Raw genomic sequence first — 21,790 nt, 5'->3', positions numbered from 1 at the left:
GGAGGTTTCCTGTTGTCTGGAGTTTTCCCTTATCACTGGGCGTAGTTCTCCACTTTGTCAAGATCATGTGGTTGCTGTCTCTGTGCACCAGCTTCCTCACATTAAACCAAGTCGCATGTAGGCTTCTACCACAGGAAATTACATGATTTCCTGTACCGACCTCCAAAACCCCTGAGGCAATGAACTAGTGGTGACAGAGACAAGACAAGTGAATCTGGCAGTCTCCAGCCACAAATCTACATGCAGGCAGCCATAGCCTGATGATCCTTTTGCACCTGTGTTGATATGGGGTGCAATTTGGTAGCTGCTACCATGATTGAGCAGTCCTTTCCAGAATCCCCTTTGCTTATCCCACAAATGGAAGAAGCAGCCAGAAAAGGTGCCCTAAATCTAGGCTGTATTATCTGTTTCTGGATAACTGCATCCAGTGGGATCACTCGCTCTGTGGTCAGAAACATTATAAGAAGACAATGATTTTCACAACATCGAATATGCACACCTTGGTAGATAACCAAGACAATGAGCAACCAGAAAGAAGAACTTCCATTCTTTGGACTTGATGATCTGCTCGGGTCCCTTCCGACCCTACCTACTACGAAACACTGTCTCCAGTGAACTGGTGAGAAACAGCGTTGCTATTGCAGCTCCGAGTAAGACAAGATGAGGGCCAGCTGAGGGAAGAGGGTAGAAGCTACACCTTCTGGAAGGGGAACTGGCCTAGGACAGATGCATTCATGGCATTGGCTTTAACATCACGAACCAGCTTATCAGTCAATTTACAGAACCCCCTGTGGGCATTAATTAAATGTCTTATGACTCTCTGTCTCAAGCTTAGCAAGAATCAGTACACTGCTGTCATCAGTGCATATGCCCCAATGCTTGATGATGATGATGATGTCATTTCAACTTTGACCACATTCTGACTAATACTTGCAGGGAAGACAAGATTATTCTCCTTGGTGACTTTGACACCAGAGTCAGACATGAACTGCAGTTCTGGAGTAGTACCATTGGGAAGGAAGGAGTAGGGAAAGCCAACCCCAACGGCATCTTTTTTTCTGAGCAAATGTGTGGAGCATGGTTTTGTCATCATGAACTCCAGTCTTCAGACAGAGAGACAAATACAAAACTAAGTGGTGACACCCTTGCTCTAAGCACTGGCACCTCCTCGACTGTTGTTAGAGGTGGTTTAATTGGATATCCAAGTCACATCAGCTGGTCCTGACGATCTCCACCCCAGAGTGCTGAGGGAATTAGCAGAGATCATTGCGGGACCCCGGTATGGCTTTATGAGCACTTGTGGTGCTCTGGCACGGTGCCAAAGGACTGGAAAAGGGCCAATGTGGTTCCAATTTTCAAAAAAGGGAGGAAGGAGGGCCCAGGAAACTATAGACCAGTTAGTCCTTACCTCAATCCTGGGTAAGCTTTTTGAGAGAATTATCTTGGTGCATGTCCACGAGGGGCCAGCAGGGGAGATTATGCTTAGGGGCAACCAACATGGGTTCATTAGAGGCAGGTCCTGTCAGACCAACCTGGTGGCCTTCTATGACCAGGTCACAAAATCCTTAGACACAGGTGTAGCAGTGGACGTAGTCTTTCTGGATTTTAAGAAGGCCTTCAACACTGTCTCTCACCCCATTCTCATTAAAAAACTGGGGTACTGTGCCGTTGACACCTACACAGTCAAATGGGTCACTAAGTGGCTGGAGGGCCACACCCAGAGAGTGGTGGTGGACGGGTCTTATTCAACCTGGAGGGATATGGGCAATGGGGTTCCACAGGGTTTGGTCCTCGGGCCTGCACTGTGCAATATCTTCATCAGCGACTTGGACGAGGGGGTAAAAAGCACCCTGTTCAAATTCACAGATGACAGTAAGATGTGGGGGGAAGTGGGCATGCTGGAAGGAAGGGATAGGCTGCAGTTGGACCTAGACAGTTTACAGGGGTGAGTGGATGAGAAAAGGATGGGTTTCACCACTGACAAGTGCAATGTGATGCACCTGGGGGGGAAGAACTAGCAGCATACCTACAGGCTGGTGAACTTCCTTCTCGTCAGTGCAGAGGCAGAAAAGGATCTTGGAGTTGTTACTGATTTATAAAGAATTATCATAGTGCAACCATACCTTGTCATGCATCCACAGATGCATCTCAAGCAGGTCCAAGGAGGTGATCCTCCCCCTCTATGTGGCACTGGTCAGGCCACAGCTGGAGTACTGCATCCAGTTCTGGGCGCCGCACTTCAGGAGGGATGTGGACAATATGGAGAGGGTCCAGAGGAGGGCCACCCGCATGATCAGGGGTCAGCAGGGCAGGCCCTACGAGGAGAGGCTACGGGACCTGAACCTGTTCAGCCTCCACAAGAGAAGGCTGAGGGGGGATCTAGTGGCCGTTTACAAACTAGTCAGTTGGGACCAGCAGGCATTGGTGGTGTCCCTGTTCCCCCAAGCACTACCAGGAGTGACTAGAAATAACAGTCACAAGCTGGCAGAGGGTAGATTCAGGCTAGACATCAGGAGGCGCTACTTAAGGTTCAGGGTGGCTAGGATCTGGAACCAACTTCCAAGAGAAGTGGTGCTGGCTCCTACCCTGGGGGTCTTTAAGAGGAGGCTGGATGTACACCTTGCTGAGGTTGTTTGACCCCAGTACTCTTTCCTGCCATGGCAGGGGGTCAGACTTGATGATCTGCTCAGGTCCCTTCCGATCCTACCAACTGTGAAACATGAGCCGGGCAAAGAGCTGATTGACTGCTGGATGGATTGTTGTCTTGTTAGGTCCATATGAACATCCAGTTTGCTCTGAATACCTGCAAACTGCTAAAAGCAGTGCAGAGGGCTGTCAACACCATATCTCTTCAAGACTCGAAGGTATGTAAGGATCTTCAACTCTGTCTGCATGAAAAGCTCTCTGTCCTGTCCACAAATGAAGGCAACATTGAGGAAGGGTTTTAAAGTTGCTGTCCATATGGCCTGTGCCGAGTCTATTGGCTATACCACCTGTTGACATGAAGACTGGTTTTAATGAGAGAAACAACGAGAAGAGAAACAGTGAGATTCAATACCTTCTCAACAAGAAGAGGACTTATTCTGCTTGGCAAGATGGCACCTTGTCTCCAGAAGAAGGAGATATCAGCTCATCAAAGCCAAAACTCGAAGGAAGATCTGAGAAATCAAAAATCAGTGGTGCCAAGGAAATCAAGCTCTGTGCTGACAAACATGATGTATGTAGCTTTTTTCTCCGGCAGTGGAAGCTATCTGTGGCCCAACTTCCCACAGTTCTACTTTCCTGAGATTGTAGGATGATTCAGTGCTCCGCCAAGCAGAGGCAATGAATTAGTCCAAGCTAGATGGGAAGAGCACTTTGAGGCGCATGGTTCGGTTCCTGTTGCACCTTAAAATGGAATGCCTAACCAATGCCTTATCAAGTGATTGGCACTCCCAGTTGCAGGAGTGCACCACAGCTTCTCTGGTCTGCTATTGTGGCTGGAAGCGCCAGTCAGCTGACTGGTGCTATCAGCCACAGTGACACTGGGCACCCAGTTTGCTACTTACCAGTGCAGGGGGGAGCCCAGGATCATGATCCCGGGCTTCCTCTGCACTAGCTCTAGGACACAACTGGGACCTGATGCTCAATTTCACAGTTGCACCTCCTGTCATGGCAGTAGGCATGAGTTGGTATTGTGGATTGCACTGCTCTTTTAATTGAACATCCGTCAGTGGCCTTAGCGGTTGCAGGATAATCTCTTTCATTCTTGTAGTTTCTTTTCTGTAAATGGACACAATCAACTTGAAATATATTAGACATAGTTAAACACAACTTGAGCTACTATATCTGTCCCTTGAGTCTTTGACCCAGTTTTTATAGTGTTTTTATTGCTTATTTTTTGCCTTTATTTTTTGTATTAAGAACTATATTGAATACAATACAATATTGTTGTATTCATAGCTGACAAAAGTGGAAATTAGTTGACTGTTATGTTAGTTACTGAAACTGACTTGATGCTTCATAGATTTCATAGACATTAGGGGCTGGAAGGGACCTCGGGAAATCGAGTCCAGCCCCCTGCCCAAAGGGCAGGAAGTCAGCTGGGATCATAGGATCCCAGCAAGATAAGCATCCAATGCTGAGTGTTGCCAACTGTGCAAGGTAAAATAAAGAACTGTTTTCCTTGTAAGGTTGCTATAAATTTTAAGAAGTTAGGTGTTAGAGCAACAGTAAGTAACTTTTGACAAGAAAGGACTTTAGGTGAATGTTTTTGACTTTGTCAGTTTCTCATTTATGTCTTTTATTATGGGTAATGCAAGGGATTGAATTATGAGGTGTTTTATACACCTTGGACAATGCATACAAGCAGGTCAAGAGGGATGACCTCATTGTTTTGAAAACAGTTTTTGAATTTTTCACCGATGTGCTTTACAGTATACTCTTCAGAGATTGTACAAATTGGACTGACATTTCCCACACATGTTACTTTTCTTGTCTTAAAAGCAGTTCTTTATAAAACCTTTTAAACTCTTAGCTATGATAAGAGTTGGTCTGTAGCTATATTGAAAATTCCATCAGTGGTTGGGCTAATACATGGATAATGTTTTTAATTCCTAACTTCTTAATGTATGAAGTTGTTAGATTTTAACAATTGATGGGAAAAACATTCTAGTGCACTGTTACTAATTGACAGATGGATATTTTACATGTTACATGTATTGGGAGTTTCTCTCTGCTTAGCAAAGAATTGCAGCATGATTATGAGATCTCCTTTCACTAAGACTTTGTAGTCATTATTTATTTTTTACTTCACAGAAATCAGTCATTTATATGGATTCCTTGTGCCAATTATAAATAATTTCAATTCAGAAACAAGTGTATTCTTACTTTTTCAATTTGTATTCTGGAATAATTTAGTTCTGCGTAGAACTCTTCTATCATCATATAAAGCTATTCGTTAACTGTTGTCTTTTTTTTTTTTTTTTTTAAATCAGCCTTTCAGACCGAAGGGAAACTATATTTAATATTGGATTTTCTCAGGGGAGGAGATGTGTTCACACGATTATCCAAAGAGGTACGTGCTTAAAATTTTACTTCGGTAGAATATTAAAATATTTTTCATAGCAGGAAAGCACAGATTACACATGGAAAATTCCATTTTTCTTTTCAGTTTTATTCTAGGGTCTCATTTAGTCTTTTACAAAGACACTGTCCATAGTCTTTGAAACCTCACTGTCAAACTTTTGTTGATTGTCCTGAATTTTCTTTTTTTTCTCTGGTCTAAAGTGGCCTTATGGCTCATAGACTTATTTGAGGTAAATAAGAATTAGTGATAAAGAAAAGAGGTTTGATTAGAGCTTGAAGTCAATTTAGCTACTCCATACGGCCTGCATATACCTCTACATCGCTATTTTTTGCAGTTTTATATTAAAGTGAAACTGAGCAGTTAGTCTTGGAGAGCTAAAGTAGCAAGCATTTTATCTAAAATTCTTTCTTTTTAGTTTTGGGAAAATTGCTACTGTTTGTTAACTTCATGTTTTTTGATGCTGTGTTGCATTTCTGACCATGTGTTTCAAATATTTGTCAATTTATAAGAAGTTTCATATGCACTATAACTGAATTCATAATATTTCAAACAAAAAACAGTTGCTTCTTCTGCAAAACATTTTGGTAAAACTCTTCAGTTCCGCATTCAGGTGTTTTTGGTGGGTTTTTTGGGGGAGGAGGGTCTTTGTAGTAAAGAGAGATTATAGTATTAAATTTTGCAATTGTGTGTTGCATTTTAAATCATCCGCCCCTCTGGTAGTTTTAAGGCCTTCATTTTTGACCGTGTATATTGGAGGTCATTGAAAACTAGTTGGCTTAATACTTTCACAATGTGAAAGAGTATCAATACCAGTTAGCAATACTCCAGTATCATGTAGTAGTATTTTTAAATCTGAGTGAATTCATATTTTTAAGCCTATATAATTCCTAAAAATCAAGCTATGTATTGCTTTCAGGAAAGGAGAAACAGCAAGTTATATACGATATGTCCTGAAATTATATTGAATTTTAAAACCAGTTTAAAATATGGATCTTGATTTCAGAACTGGGCTGTAAAAATACATCGTAGCTGTCTATCCTCCGAATCACGTACCAAAGCTTCGTACAGCCCTATTCATTGCGCTTCATTCTTTATGTGAATATAGTTAGAAGACACACAGTTGCATCTTTATTTCTGGCACTATAAAGAAACAAATCTTTTACTAATATTTCTGTTGCGTAATATTTAGTACACAGGCAGTATAGTAACGCTGCATGCCATGAATGCTGCATGCCCCTGGAGGCTGGGGGGGTGCGGTGAGTTCTCACAGGCAGCAGAGGCATTGGTGGCAGCAGGAGCATGGTGGTAGCAAGTTGTGAGCTCCCACAGGTGGCCACGGCACTGGCTGTGATGGGGAGGGGACCACCAACAGACACTGCTGGCAGTGGCCAGCAGCAATCAAGGACCACTCACAGACACTGTCAGCAGCGAGGGAGGGGTGGCGAGCGGTGACCACCCGCAGGCACTGCCAGCGGTGTTGGTGGTGCCTTTTTGCAGGGAGTGTACCACCAAACTCAGGAGGTGTGCATGCACTCCCTGCGAATTACCAGTGCTATGTGCCATGTAAGTTGAAAACATTTCTTAATCTTAACCCTAAGCTGTTCAGCCATAAATGAGTGTCTGTTGTTACAACTGTAAATATTGACCTGTCGCATTTTAATAACCACAGTTTTTACAAGACTAGAGAAACTGTCACCTTCTGAGGATGCCACAATGACATAACCAATAATAACTAAGCATTCTCCCATAGTGATGGTCACTGGCAGTATGTTAAACAAAGGAGTAAAATAGTATACAGTACCATAACTAAAACGTAAAACAAAAAATTGATGCTATGAATAGGAAGTAGGGGGAGCAGAAGGAATCATCTATTCTAAGAGAATCTCATACCCCAAATACATGACTAGTTGAAGGATTAATTCAGACCCAGATCAAGGTCCTGTGTGTTACTAAGCTTAAACTAGCTTGTATACTTCATGTAGTAATTATTAGCTGGATAGAACTAAATATATGCTGAAGTCTCCTAGAATAAAAATATGTATAGCTTGATTTTTCTTGATTATTAAGGCTACGTACAAATATTTGGTTTTTCCTGAGAGTTGCTCTCCCAGGAGAAAAGAAAACATGTACAGACATTTAGTATTTTTGTCCCAGAGCAAACATGGCCATTCTGGGAGAAAAAATATCTTGAGAGCAACCCAAGTTAGATGGTTCCCAGGAGAATATCTCTTGGAAGACAGAATGGCTGTACAGGTAACTGTCTGCAGAGTGATCCTCTGGAACCTCAGGAAGCCTTTCTCCATGCCCTCTGACCCTGCAAGCCAGGCAGCCAGGGAGACCAGTGTCAATCGCAGCTAATCAGGGTGCAGAACATGCCCCCTGAATGCTTCAAGCTTGCTGGGAAAGCCCAGGTTAGAATACTGGCGTTAACTAGCCATGCTATGTATCCTGTGGATTACATATAATACGATTTTTTTATCATACCAAGCAATTCAGTAAACTGAAGAAATAGAGGATTCTCACAATGATTAGTGATGATCAGGTCAGAATATACAGAGATTAAATTTTTTCCGATTGACAATTTTAGATGGAAAAGCATTGTTTTTAATATTTATCTCTCAAACAGTGGGTGTTTTTCATGGCACCTGGTTGCTGTGCGGCCCTTCTAATTTGGGTGCCTCTTTTTGTACCACTAGGTATGCAAACACCAACATGTTGTTCCCAAGATAAACCCAGCGATTTCAAATGGGAAACCATAATGTTAAAAACTTTCTGATCCTTCTGGATTCTTTGTGATAGAAAAATTGTTGTATTTTTCTGTATTCAGAAGAAAAAAAAAGTAACACTAGTTTTTGAAGTGGGATGCCATTAAATTGAGAAAAGAAATGGAGGGGTGCCTTGAGTCTAAAATAGTTGAGAACAACTGCTCTGAGTTTATTGAGGAATATATTTTTAAAATTTTTTAGAAGGTACAGTTAAATCATTCAGGAAACTTTCATGTAACTCGTGTCAGGTGAACCTGCCAGCTGAAACTTTATAAAATGTGGTGCTTATGAGCAAGAGTTGCAAATTTAGACTGCAGTATTAAAACTGAAGACAAGATCAGAAGGTAAATCTATACAGTTCTTATTAGGTTATGTTTACAGAGGAAGATGTGAAATTCTACCTCGCAGAACTGGCCCTTGCTTTGGATCATCTACACAGCTTGGGAATTGTATACAGGGACCTGAAGCCAGAAAAGTAAAGTAAAATGTATTTTACCTACTATTATATGTATTTTATTTAATTTTCTCTTATTCTGATGATATTTTCTATAATATAAAAGCTTAATCGATGCTTTTTGTAATATGTATTGTTTTTAATAGTTAAAATATATCCGTGCTTTAAATATAAAATAGTTTGATTAAAATTGGAAATTAGTTGACTTACAAATAGTTAATATTTATGTTTAAATTGCTTTATGTAAATATTCATGTTATGTCTATTGGTGAATGTGAATTTTAATTTTCAGCATTTTGCTTGATGAAGCAGGACATATCAAGTTAACAGGTAGGAAAAACTTATTAGTATAGCTCATTAATATTTGTGCAAAAGCTTACAATGTGGTAAAGATATTGTAGCCAGGGTTGTCTTGTATAGTGGCTGGTGTATGGTGATTTTAAAAGGTGTTTTAGTGTGATTTTTATTTCTTATAAATCTTGGCAAGGCTTTTTTTTATAATGCAACTAACATAGACCCAGATTGCTCAATCTGGTGTGCGTTAGCCAGTCTGTATGCCGTGCAGAATACCACCGACATTGGGATGACTACGTGAATGTGTACTGAGGACTGCTCGCATAAATCATATTGCAGATTTAGCAATAATACAGCTGTAAAAATTGAAACGGTCATGCTTAAAATAGCTATAGTTGTTAGTTGTATGTTTTTTAAAATACCTTTTGCATTTTTAAAAACAAGTTTAACTTAGAAGCCATTTGATCACTAAGTAATAGTGGCCTATATTAAGGCTGACTGTAAAATGTCTTTCTATCTGAAGATCAAGAGTAAAGGAGATGATTGATCGAAACAGGAATTGCAGAATGCCGAGCCTTTTAGGATAGGAAAGGAAATGCTGTTGGTATAAAAGATGTTGGTGCTGACAACAAGGCACCTAAAGCATTCTTTAAAAAAATCTAAGAGTATATTAAAAATGTAATTTCTAGCAGTTCTGAGTTATCTGCCTAATGGCAGAAGACCATGGTTTTAGAAAATTTAATTTAAAAAATATGAAGCTAGAATACATATACATATCGGCAATTAAACCGGTTTTTAATAGGGCGTGCTGTAAATATTTAGTAAGTACAAAACGTTGTGAACATTTACTTGTACATTTTATTACCATATTCGGATTATAATTAAGGAGGTAACGGTATGTTATAAAATCCACTATCTGCTTTGTTGTGTAAATATTAACAGTCATTAGACCTGATTTGCAAGCTTAAAAAGAGATTTAAACTCATCCATTTAGTGCAATTTACATACACAATAGATTTTCTTGTTTAAAAAAAAAAAATTCTTGCTGTTGCATCTCTTAGCCAAATGGATTTTGCATAAACCACAGAGTTACCTGATATTTATTATTTAAAAGTACAATAGGATGTGTTCTTGCTTCAGGGTGCAAAGGCTCTTAAACAGCCCAAGGGATTTAATTCCCTGTATACAATATCATTGCTGATGAATTTTCAATTCTCTTGCATTTCTTCAGCTTCTGAGTTGCTTTCTTTCTGCCTTCTGTTTCTCTTGAGCAAAAATTCAAAACTAATATAAATAATTCAGAATAACTTGCTTTTTCCAGGTCATATTCAGAAATGTTGGCTCTTTGGGGCCTTCACTACCCGGGAATGATTAACAGAAAAGCAGGAAGGAGGGCAGGCTGGGCTAAAGTTTTTTGTTTTTTCTTTATTTTGTTGGATAAATCAGTACTTTAATCCCTTTCTTATTCCCCCCTCAACAGAAATTGAAAGTCTTTTAGTTATTTGAGGCAAGGGTCAAATAACTTATTTTCCGTCAGCATTTGAATGTTGCTTTTACAGCAGCCCTGAGTCAGAATTTCTTTCTCCTTTCGAATGAAAAGAAAATGGGGAGGAGCAGTTAATAAGCATTTTTTGAATAATGTGTATACATCTGGAGTAAAGGAAGAAAGAAACAGGGAGGAGAGAAGATGCTTCAGAAGCTGAGAAATTTGATATGATAGCCATGCAGGCTATACAGTACAGTCGCATCTTACGTGGGGGTTACAGTCCGAAGTCAGCGTGTATAGCTGAAATCTCCGGGTTTGGCGTTGAGCAGCCGCCGCCGCCTGGCCCGTGCGTGCAGTGCAACAGCTGCACCTTCCGCACACACTCCTCGCCCCTCTCGCCCTCCGCTGCCTCGCCCTGCCAGGGCAGCCAGCTGAGCTTGAGCTCCCCAGCCATGCTGGCACGTGCAGGCAGTACCACACGGCGCCGCACTACACACCGTGCCCTGGCTGGCACCTGGCGGCTAGCACCAGCCGTCGAGCACGTATAGCTGAAGTTGCATAAGTTAAATACGCGTAAGATGCGACAGTACTGTATCTATGAATCTAGATTGAATCGGGCTGATTTCTGAAGTGAATATTTTATAATTGCATATGAAGCAAAAATATATCCTGTTTTTCCTCTGTTTGTCAGTTCTTACACTTCTTTTCTGATTGAATCTTTGTCCTGCCTGTAACTAGTGCCAAAAACTAGTGTAAATATTGCAGTTTAAAGGTACATGAAAAAGAAGCTCATACAGTGTCCATGAAAGTGCATGATAATGTACAACTAATTAGAATTAAACCTATTGAAGGCCAGATTGTGAGCTTTCTTCACATTGCTTTGTCAGTGAACTTCTATGTTGACCTGTAGCCTTCTATAGTCTGAATCAAGGGTGTGCAGACAGACATTTAAAAGACTTCATTCTGTAGGTCTGCATATCCAAAAGTAGTGCTGACTTTTTCATTTCTGACTTAATACTAATAAGTGTTAGCTTTGTTGCTCCCAGTCATGTCTCCCATGTAAACATAATAGTGGCCTCTCTTGAAAGACTGTTTCAGTATAGGTAGGGACCTACACTCAGCGATTTTGCGGCTTCTGTGAACACCAGGAAAAATGGCTGTTGCCACAAACACTGCAATAAATGATTTTGCACTGAATCATGGGGTGGGGAGGGGGCACTTGCTGAAAATAAATGCTGGCGTCCCAGTGGGAGCCAGTGGCCACTGTGGTCTGGCTTTGCAGCCTGCTGAATGTGTGCGCAGGGGGTGCCCACTCCTCCCTCTGCCATTGATTGGCTGAGAGAGCTGTCTTTCATGTGTTCCTACCCCTCTCCACCAATCAGCATCAAGGGGCAGGGCCACATGAATGGCAGCCCTTTCCACCAATCAGTGTGAAAATGGCAGCCAGTGCCATGGTCAGCCCATGAAATTGCCTCTTTGCTGCCTTGATTTTGGTAGGTCCCCTAAGTATGGGTGCTGAGAACTTAACTGAGTTGCTTTCATTCCTCAGGCCTTTCCTTCAGTTAGAGAGTTGTAACTTTGGTGTAGAGGGTTGAATTTGCATTCTTTTGCCCAGGTTGTACCAATGTCGCAGATAAATAGTAATCTTGAGTTTGGGGTCTGTAAGTCCATCATTTTTATAAGTGCATGATTCCTGAGAAAGTAAGTTTTAAATTATCAAGTTCATCATCAGCTATGAAGCTGAATTGTATATAAAGGTGAGTGTAATGAAAAATATAAGGTCTAATATTGAACATTGTACACATATCATCAACAATGGCTACAAATGGAGTAGAGTTATACCCAGACTACAGTTTTGATATGCAAGTGAATACTCAGGTGTAGGTTATTGCGTGTGCAGATGTGCTTGGATAATTTACATGGGCATTTTTGCACCTGCATATAACCTCTACTCTTTGCAAATTTGCTTTCATCATCTAATATCATTGCACACTAGGGCTATAATAACACTGCTTTCAAATTGAATGTGCTCTGAGGTGTCTAGGTATTCGGAGAAATATAGTATTTTTCTCTGTAGCTACAGACTTTCATACTTTTATTACATTATCTTATGTCTAATTTCAATACTTCTAGCCTACTTGACCAAAAATAATTCTTGTACATGCTACATTTGCTAGTTTGCATAAGAGCTTAGGGCTACATTTCCCAAAGAGATCCAGAGCCTCCATTATCATAATAAAAGTATAAAAATTGTATTTTTGGGGAAAGAACAGTATCATATTTGTTGAGAACCCAAAAGCTGTTCTGAAAATCTGTCCTTTGATATTTTTTCTTTCCTACCATAAAGGTACTTCTGTTAAGAAACTCATGCTAAAGTTGGGCTCATATCAAGAATTGGATAAAATAATTTTTTTCTAGCTTGATTCAGTCATTTAATTCTCAGCTGTCAACTCACTTTTTAAACTATCTGGTTTAATTGAAGCCCCTATGTTCCTTAATGGCATAGAGCCATCATATTTTAATTCTAGTTTTTACTTGCATTATTTTGTTAATTTAAATTTTATTATTTCCTTTAGTGAAACTCACTTGTATCCAGTTTTTCCATTTTATAACAATTCAGCAGCAAAGTCTCACCAAGCAGTGCTAGGAAGAAAAGTGGAACTTTTTGCTTTTGTTAAGGTTCTAAATATGTAATGTATTATGTAATCTGATTCTAAATATGAATGTTAGTAGTTTGGGCAATTGAACCTGAATTTCAGTCCACTCTAAAATGTCCTTGGCATCACACAGTAGACTAGTATGAGACAAGTCACTAAAAAAAATCTATCGTCTACTATCCATTGAGCTCTAATATAAACATTTTACTCCTAAACATTATTTTACTATATTTCCAAAATATTATTTAAAATATTGTTCTTAAACTTTACTAGATGTATTTTTGTAATGCTGTTTGTAGACTTTGGACTCAGCAAAGAATCAGTAGATCAAGAAAAGAAGGCCTACTCTTTCTGTGGTACTGTAGAATACATGGCACCTGAAGTAGTAAACAGGAGAGGCCACAACCAGAGTGCAGATTGGTGGTCATTTGGTGTTCTTATGGTACTGTATATTTAATTGTTTAAACTTGTTTAACAGTCAAATATATTGCATGTATTTAAAATACATGTTAAATAACTTTGAGTAACCTTGCCTAGACATAATGGGAATTTTCTTGGTCTGAAGGGAAGAACTGGAAGGAGGCAGTAACTGAATTGTTATCAAAGTAGCAATTTTATTTTGAATTAAGTTTAACCTAGATTTGTTTAGACCTGTAAGGAATAACAGATTGATAAAACTTTACATAAATATGATCTCTTATAGTGTTACTTATTTTATTTAGTTTCTTTCAGTTTGGTGTGAACTATATCTTGAGTGTCTTCCCCCTACTACTTATTAGTAAAAGAAAAAATTGAGGGTTTTGCAAAATGCTTGATAAGTGTTTGCCAGAGAGAGCCTGTTTGAATGAACAGCAGTATAATGAAGTGGAAGACGCCAGTAATGCTAATATTTCTGCCTGTGCTTTACAGTAAACTTATTTTATTAGCATAATATTAATATTGAAGTTAAAAAAAATATTAAGGCAGTTTACTTTTTAGCATTTTTTGTTTGTGGAAAAATTTTCTTCAGAGGGATTTCCCATAAAACTGCAAATTAAGTAGGTTTCAGATTTGAGCTCTATCACCTATCTTTGTTCTATAAAAGCATCAAGGTGTTTTACATCATTGTCATGTATCAGTATCATCTGCCTATACTTATTGTCATAAGTTGCTTCAGAAATGAAAAAAAATAACTAGTGATCATTCTGGTTGTATCTCTGAAGACTTCAAGTCTTCATGTGTTTGGTGTAGTAGTACAATTGGGAATTTATTGTTTAAAACATTGTAAGAGTAATTTAAAAAACCTTGATATTGATTAGGTAAACATTTGTTCTTTTCAGTTTGAAATGCTTACCGGCACACTACCATTCCAAGGTAAAGATCGAAATGAAACTATGAATATGATATTAAAGTAAGTATATATTCTATTTGTGATAAAATATTTTGTTTATATTTTAGAAAGTCAAAAAATGTAGCTGTAATATGTTTTAGTTTGGGTATTGTAACTTGTTTGTTTTCAGCATGTGACATTTTATAAAATGTGAAACAAAAGAAGTAAAGATGTGATCCCAAATTATGGAGATTCTAAAGAATATCTCCATGATTTCAAACTCGAGGAATAAACCACTATATTTATTGTGCTTGATAAAAAAGTAAAGCACAGAAGGAATTTTATGAATTGCCATTGTTCCCAGCCCATCTTATTGGCACAGTGTGACTTATTTTCTGTAAAATTGGTGTGTGTATATTACTCTAGGGAGAGGAGGAGGTGGTGGTATTTGCAGTAAGACAATGGGAGTGTATTTGGTATCTGTAAACAATAAAGTTCCCTACCAAATCCTGATGCCCTTGTTTGAGGGAGAGGAGACCTATTGCCCTTTTATAAGGGTGTGTACATACATCTGGGGAGGATAAAATGACTTAAAACTGGTCATCCAATCTAAGATAAGTGTGGGGGGAGGGAGCACTGGGAGAGAGGATTGGTGGGGACCAGCAGTGTCTGCAAGATCAGGGAGATGGGCGGAGTTGGTGAATTGAGGGCAGGCAGGACCCAGGGGGCTTGCAGGCTCTATGGGGAAGCTCTCTTTCCCCATCTCCAGATGAGCAACGCCCCCATGCTTCCTGCCTCTACGACCACCCCACCTTGCTTGGCTCTTGACACTGCCAAATCAGCACGGGAAGTGGCTTGCAGGATGGGGGATTGGCAGGTTTGGGGAGAGGGAGGCTGGCTGGTCCCCAGTGGGGAAGCTGTCTGTTTGGGGGTATTGGAAAGGGACCAGGGGGCTAAAAATAGCCCTATGCCAGGGAGGATGTAGAAAAAGCACAGTCCTAAGGCTAGGGCTGGGGCCGGTGGCTGGGCTTTCCCAGCCCTGGAGCTGCACTGGTAACTGGACAGAAATTCAGGATAGTTGGATTGGTCTAAAAATGGCTGACCCGATTTACATACCTCAGCAGCTGGGTTAACTTAAATTGGCTCAGCCATTTTTAGATTGAACTGACTGTCCTGAACTTCTGTACAGTTCACACTTAGATGGATCCTATTAATGTAAGGTCTGCAACTGGGTGAGCTAAGTTTAGATTTGGCGGCCACTTTTAATGCACTCTAACCTCCCTGAATGTATGTGCCTAGCTTAAGTGGCTAAACAGGGAATTTCCTCTAGCTCAAATGGTAAAAACCTAGACCTTGGAGAAGGAATGTTAAAAGAAAGAGGTCTTGTTCTGGCTGCCTGAAAAAGGGAAATGATTGATTTTTATAGTCTTAGTTTTGCAAACGAGTTTCAAGCTTCTTGAAAAACACTTATTGAAATAATTTAAGTTGCTCAAAATTTAGTAATTGTGTCTGTGAAATTAGCCACTTTAGTACCATTACATTAACAGATAAAATCATTACTGAATCTTTCTCTTGGAAAAAAAGATAAATCAAGTGACCTGGGTTATGAGTGTATGTTCAGGTTCATTTTGGCTGTTACAAAATAAAAGGGATCCTATTTTATAATACATCAATATATCTGGAAAGATCTTTAGAGATCTTAACTGCTTTGCTCACCTGGAGCCTTAAATCTGCCTTCACTTTAAGCAGCATATTTCTATCATGTTTTTCTTCTTTTTTTCCTACCATTCTTGTAGAATGGCTTGATGATAATATCTGTCTGCTTTGGTTGGTCTATAAGGTGAAAATCCACCCTGCCTTCCATTTAGATAACATGCAGGGAAAGATGTAATTGAGGCATCTAAATCCATAGCTTGAAATCAAACTTTCCCGCTCTTTTTCTTTTTTTGCTCCAGAGCAAAACTTGGAATGCCTCAGTTCCTTAGCCCTGAAGCTCAAAGTCTTTTAAGGATGTTGTTTAAAAGGAACCCATCAAATAGATTAGGTAAGTTTTTGTTTTGCCTACACCTTTGTTGAAAGTACAAATAATACGTGAAACTTAACTGTGGACCTAAGCTTAAAACGAATAACCATATCAGACTTCAGTTTTGTCACATGTAGATGCCCAGAGTAACATGAATATCAGGCCATTCTGTCCAGCTTGTGGGGCCCCAAAAAACTTAGAAAATTAATATTTTTCTACCCCTGACTGCCTGTCATGCAGCCCTCAATGGCTTGCCAAAACTCAGTAAGTGGCCCTCCACCTAAAATAATTGCCCGACCCTGATCTAGGCAAATCTTAGAGGGAGGCTGGCTAAAGATGAAAGTCTTGGAAAAATCAGTGATTTCTATAAATCCTGAATGTAGCATTCTACATAGACTAAGTTAACTGTCTCAGTCCAAGCAGGCGCAGATAAACTGCTATCTATAAAGATAGCGTAGGATGTATGGATTTCCTTTTGCAAGGTATTTGTGGGTATAGATGCATGTATATTTGCAGCAGTTTTAAAAGGGGAGCATTTCTCAAAAGAGGAATAGCTGTTACTTTCTAATTGTAATATGTGGGCAAGGCAGGAACGATACAAATGCAGCATAATTTAACACTGAATGTACATTCCATACCCTGACCATATCAAATAATCTGGATTTTTAGGAATTGGAACCTGGTGAATATGTGCGATAGTTTTTCACTAGTCTGTGCACCAATATTGTACTGCATAGTCAGCTACATTTTCTCATCAGCGTAACCCGTGCTGTTAGTCTGGCAATATGAACAGACTATCATTCCAGGAAAGAAGCATCCCTGGGACCCTGTATAAATGTATCTTACTTTGGCTCCATCTGTATGCCTCTCTATAGCTTAATATGGCTTCCCATTTTCCTGTTTTTGCTACTAGCTCTCCAGAGGCACAGCACAGTAGCCTATCATGCTATCCAAATGGCTAGTAATACTGATGTAAAACAGTCATAAAGTGCCAAAAACCAGGGGTAGTTTGGAAAAAAAAAAATATCAATATATTCCCCAATTGCTTTTTTGGGAATTTAGCACTAGATTAACTGTTCAATTAGTGACTTGCAGACAAGCATTCTTGATTCTTTGTTTGCTGTTTTTATATGCCTTGCAAACAGGCCATTTTTACATATTATACTAAAGCTGAACCCCAAGCCATTTCACCTTTTGAAAAGGGAATTTGAAAAGTGACATTCAATTCCAGTGCATTCTTTTTCAGCTTCTGCATTTAATTATTTTGTTTCTCTGGGACACTGTCCATGTTTAAGTTGATTCCATGCAAACATTTTAAAAAGGGGGACTAAGTTTTAATGCAGTCTTGTTTAGAGCTTTTGCCCTACAGCAAATTGTAAATTCAGCTCTTTTGTTTTCTGTTAATGTCAGGAGCTGGTTCAGATGGAGTTGAAGAAATCAAGAGACATCCTTTTTTTTCAACTGTTGACTGGAATGTAAGTGCAAAACATCCTGAATTGAAAATCCTTTTCAGTTTTGCTGTGTTTTGCAACATATCTTTCTATTTGCAGCAAATTAAGCAGGGCACGCTAGACAGCACATATTGCTGCTGACCATTGTATTTGAAGACTACATTACTCAGCACAATAGTGTTGAAGCTCTTGATCAAATAAAATATGCACTAACATTGGAAATGGTGATTTGAATTGCAGCATACTACAGTTTTAAAAAGCCAAAGAGAACCTCTTCAGTGAGAGAGAAAAGTTTGTCTGTTCTCAGGCAATGTGTCGGAGCAAATCTTGCAGTATGTGCTCATGTTTTGTGTGCAAGTGATCAAATTATTTTGAGTAGCAGTGTTTGTCAGGGCTACAGGTATGCTGCCTCATTCTCCTGTGCATTGGAATGAAGGAGCATCATGGACAAAACCCTTTTTCAGTTTCCCTTAGCTGCCTGTAGCAATGAAATGTAATGTGTGAGTGGCTTTCTTGGTTCCATCTTTTGAGTTCCAACTAATCTATTTCCCCACTAGTGTGATGAAAGGCAGCCATCTCTAGCCTGCTTATTCCTCAGCATTTGTTCTTTCATTTTGATGCTGCAATACAGGTCTGCTGTAAGCAGCATAGACTCTAGCCCAACTGTTCATTCTGTGAAGTTTAATTTCCCTGTTCATACCATGGAAGCCCTAATAGTCATGAGGATGAAGCTGCAATGTGTATAAATGTATCTTAGACAACTGTATCTTCCAGAGCTAAGGCCAACAGAAAGAAATTGGCCTCTTGACTTTTAGCATCTATGATATCCAAATAGGTATTTATGTTTCTGGTCTCCAGGGCTCCAAAATCCTGTGGTAATAGAAATAGTAATTATCAGAGAAACTATTCTATTTTTGTAAGTGTACCTAGTAATAATAGGGACAAATGCTGGGTCCTTCATTTGGGTAGGAAGAACCCTCACCATATCTATATGATGGGTGGTGGTCCACTGGCTGGCATTGCATCCAAAAGGAACCTAGGGGTGACAATCAACCAGAAGATGAATATGAGCCACCAGTGTGATGAAGTTGCTAACAGAGCAAATAGAACTGGCGTGCATCAGCAGATGTGTTGCCAGCAGATCCCGAGAGGTGCTCCTCCCCCTCTGTTCGGCATTGGTGAGGCCACAGGAGTACTGCATCCAGTTCTGGGCACCTCACTTCAAGGATGTGGACAAGCTGAAAAGGGTGCAGAGAAGGGCCACCTGCATGATCAAGGGCCTGGGGGACATGGCCTATGAGGAGAGACTTTGGGATCTGGGACTGTTCAGCCTGAGCAAAAGAAGGCTGAGAGGTGACTTGATAACTGCCTACAGATATGTCAAAGGAGAACACCAGGACCTAGGTGAACAACTTTTCAGAAAAGTCCCCACCACCACAGGAAGATGGAGACCACGTTTCAGCTGGGCATAAGGAAAAACTTATTTTCTGTATGGGTAACTAGAATCTGGAACATGTCCAGCAGAGGTGGTGCTGTCGCCATCTCTAGCGGGCTTTAAGAGGAGGCTGGACAAATACCTTGCTGAGCTCGTGTCAGCCCAGTTACTTCCAGCCCTTCTTTCTATGATTCTGTGATAATAGTGATACGTAGCAAGTGACTTTTTAATTGCAGGGGGCTGAGATTTAAAAGATACCATCTAGAAAATTTCTGTATTTTCTCAAATACGACATGCTCCAGAATATAATATTCTCCTTATTTTTGAAAAGCAGACCAACGAGAAAATATCCTGTAGTGAGCAACTGAGTTAGCAGCAGCTAAGGAGCCAAGCTTGCTTATTTTTTGTGATCCCTGTGGATTGCTGAAGATTTTCACTTTGTTTCAACTGCTAAGTGGAAGAACCTGCTCTTGCCACATTTCTGAAGTACAAATGCACACTCCACTTTACAGCAGCAAGTTTTGGGGGGCAAAGGGGTGTGCTCTATACAATAATTTGAAATTTTGTTGGCTAGTTTCACAATTTTTTTAAAGTTTGTTCCATATTTACTTGCATATCACATGCACTCTGTTACCAACAATTAACCCTCCAAAATTGGGGTGGGTGTCCTGAGGAGAGAAGCCCTTTTCTGGACTGGAATAGAAGGATAGAGACACTGTAGTGACTGGTGAGGAGTCTGCTTCTCTCCAGCCATCATTTAGCAGGGGCTGAGTCTAGCTTTAACCTTCTCACAGTTGCTGCCGAGTTGGCAGTAGCTTTTGGCTGAGCAGCCCACCATGACTGAACAGAAATTCAGCCTTTCCATAACAAGGTGTTTCTAAAGGCAGAGGGGATAGGAGGGGAAGGGTGTATATGTTGCATTTTGACAGTACCTTGTATATAATCAGTTAGGTTTTTGAGACTGGTCAGTTTCTCTTCTTTTTGCATGAACTGCTGCGATGTTAGCTTGCATTCTTTTCAGGTCTTACATCTTTGAAACTGGGATGAGCAAGGAAATTGACTGAAGAGAACAGGGATGTCTAATGTGTAGTAGCTAGGGAGTCCTGCACTTCCTTGACATTTGCATGGAGTTTTGATGTACATCTGTCAGGGTGGGAAGGCTAAATGAGCCTTCTGTTCCTCTTTCCAAATTTGAAAGTCCAAATTAGGAGTCCCTAGCACTTATGGAACCCTGTAAAGAGGCCCCTTGTTCTCTATTTCTCATCTACAGAACCTAAGAAAGGTTGGGAGGAATGGCTAGAGTAGTGTCAGTAACCTTTATTCTTGTTAAATGACTCCTATTTGTTCTTCCAGAAACTGTTCAGAAGAGAAATTCAGCCTCCATTTAAACCTGCTTCTGGAAAACCAGAAGATACTTTTTGTTTTGATCCAGAATTCACAGCAAAAACACCAAAAGGTAATATTTCTTAAGTTATGAAACAGTAAGGGGAACTCCTCTTATGAAGAGGGCTGGATCTCATGGTATCTTTGGGCTGCAGATAGAAAATTAGAGCCATTGATGATGTGTAGGGAGTTTGTGCAAAGACTCAAGACGGGATATGTACAAACCAGACTTCTGCATGTTAAAAATTAGCAGCCATTTGTTGTCACTTAGCCAATAGTATATGTCATCATTTATTTCTCACTTTTTCTTCCCTCTTTTTTTGCATCTGGTTTCTTTTTTGGGCTATGTCTATTTCTACCTGGCTCTGCTGGCAGAACATTTGGCAGCAGAAAGCAGCCACCTCCTCCAAGCAGCTGGAACGTGCAAACCTGCTTGTCTCTGGGCTGCAAGCGATGCCACTTAGCAACTGTACTGGCAGAGCAGGAAGTGGAAGTGAAATAGCTTTTCTGGGAGCAAGGAAAGTTCTTCTGCTTTAGAGGAGTTTCAGTATGGGTACATTCAAAATTTTGTCAGGAGAGATGGGAGTTCTTCTGGCAAAACTTTGTTGTATAGACAAGCTCCAGAGAAAAAAATTCTTAAGCAGGCATCATTTTCTCCCATTTCCCACCTTCTAGCAACTGAAGGGTAAAATGGTAGAAGAAAACAGCTTTTTGCAAACCTCTTCTAACTGGGCGAGAGGGGAGCGGAAACCCAGCATTATTTCCAAATATTTGGAAATAATTTGGTTCAGTTAACTTCTCAGTGTGCATACTGTTTCTTTTGCCAGCTAAACTTGAGCTTATCTTTGAGATGGCAGATTTTTTTTATTAGAAGGAAGGTGTTTTGGGAGATTGATACAGTCTACTATCACATCATTTTTTGGAGCATTTCAGATATATTTGGATAAGCATTTTTCTCAGACTCATCTTGAAACACCTTTTAAAACTTAACACATAGTGGAAAACAATTTTTTTCAAAATACAGCTCCTTAATGAAGAGTTGTAACCATTCAATAACTATGTTCATTTCAGGCTTTCCTTTGTTAATCCCCCTTTTACTAGTGCCTCTGAACTTTAAATATCTGGTTTATTAGCTACCTTAAGTATAATCAACAATTTGTATTCCAACATAACTTATAAGCTTACAGATATAGAACTCTAGGTCAAATGTGGTATTTATTGAAGATTTTTAATTATCTGTTGTCTTAGATATCTGTACTTCTGTCATCCACACCTTTATGGCACAGCCTTTGAAATGACTAGGTAGCAGAACCCTTGTATGCACCTTTTTTCACATAATGTACTTGATCTTTCAGCTATGAATGAAGCCCATGGCAGCTATTTACATTTCTTGTCCATAAATAAGTTTTAGAAAGTTTTTAATTTATTCATGTTTGTTACAGTATTGTGAAGCTTTGTAAGTAAA

General features: G+C 39.8%; 1 protein-coding gene across 2 annotated transcripts in view; it reads left to right on the top strand.

Moving 5' to 3' along the window:
- The window catches only part of RPS6KA6 (ribosomal protein S6 kinase A6), a 97,557-nt gene that overhangs the window by 37,943 nt on the left and 37,824 nt on the right, over window positions 1-21,790 (top strand). For both annotated transcript variants that reach the window (XM_090059676.1, XM_090059677.1), the window contains exons 6-13: window positions 4,977-5,056; window positions 8,202-8,308; window positions 8,580-8,617; window positions 13,024-13,166; window positions 14,044-14,114; window positions 15,989-16,077; window positions 17,467-17,531; window positions 20,296-20,398. In XM_090059676.1, coding sequence (XP_089915802.1) covers window positions 4,977-5,056; window positions 8,202-8,308; window positions 8,580-8,617; window positions 13,024-13,166; window positions 14,044-14,114; window positions 15,989-16,077; window positions 17,467-17,531; window positions 20,296-20,398 — 696 coding nt within the window. The remainder of the gene's footprint in view (window positions 1-4,976; window positions 5,057-8,201; window positions 8,309-8,579; window positions 8,618-13,023; window positions 13,167-14,043; window positions 14,115-15,988; window positions 16,078-17,466; window positions 17,532-20,295; window positions 20,399-21,790) is intronic.

Source organism: Crocodylus siamensis, chromosome 8 (assembly GCF_052110815.1).
Source record: "Crocodylus siamensis isolate JL-2025a chromosome 8, ASM5211081v1, whole genome shotgun sequence".
NCBI classification, from domain to species: Eukaryota; Metazoa; Chordata; order Crocodylia; family Crocodylidae; genus Crocodylus; species Crocodylus siamensis.
This window is presented reverse-complemented; position numbering and strand designations above follow the sequence as displayed.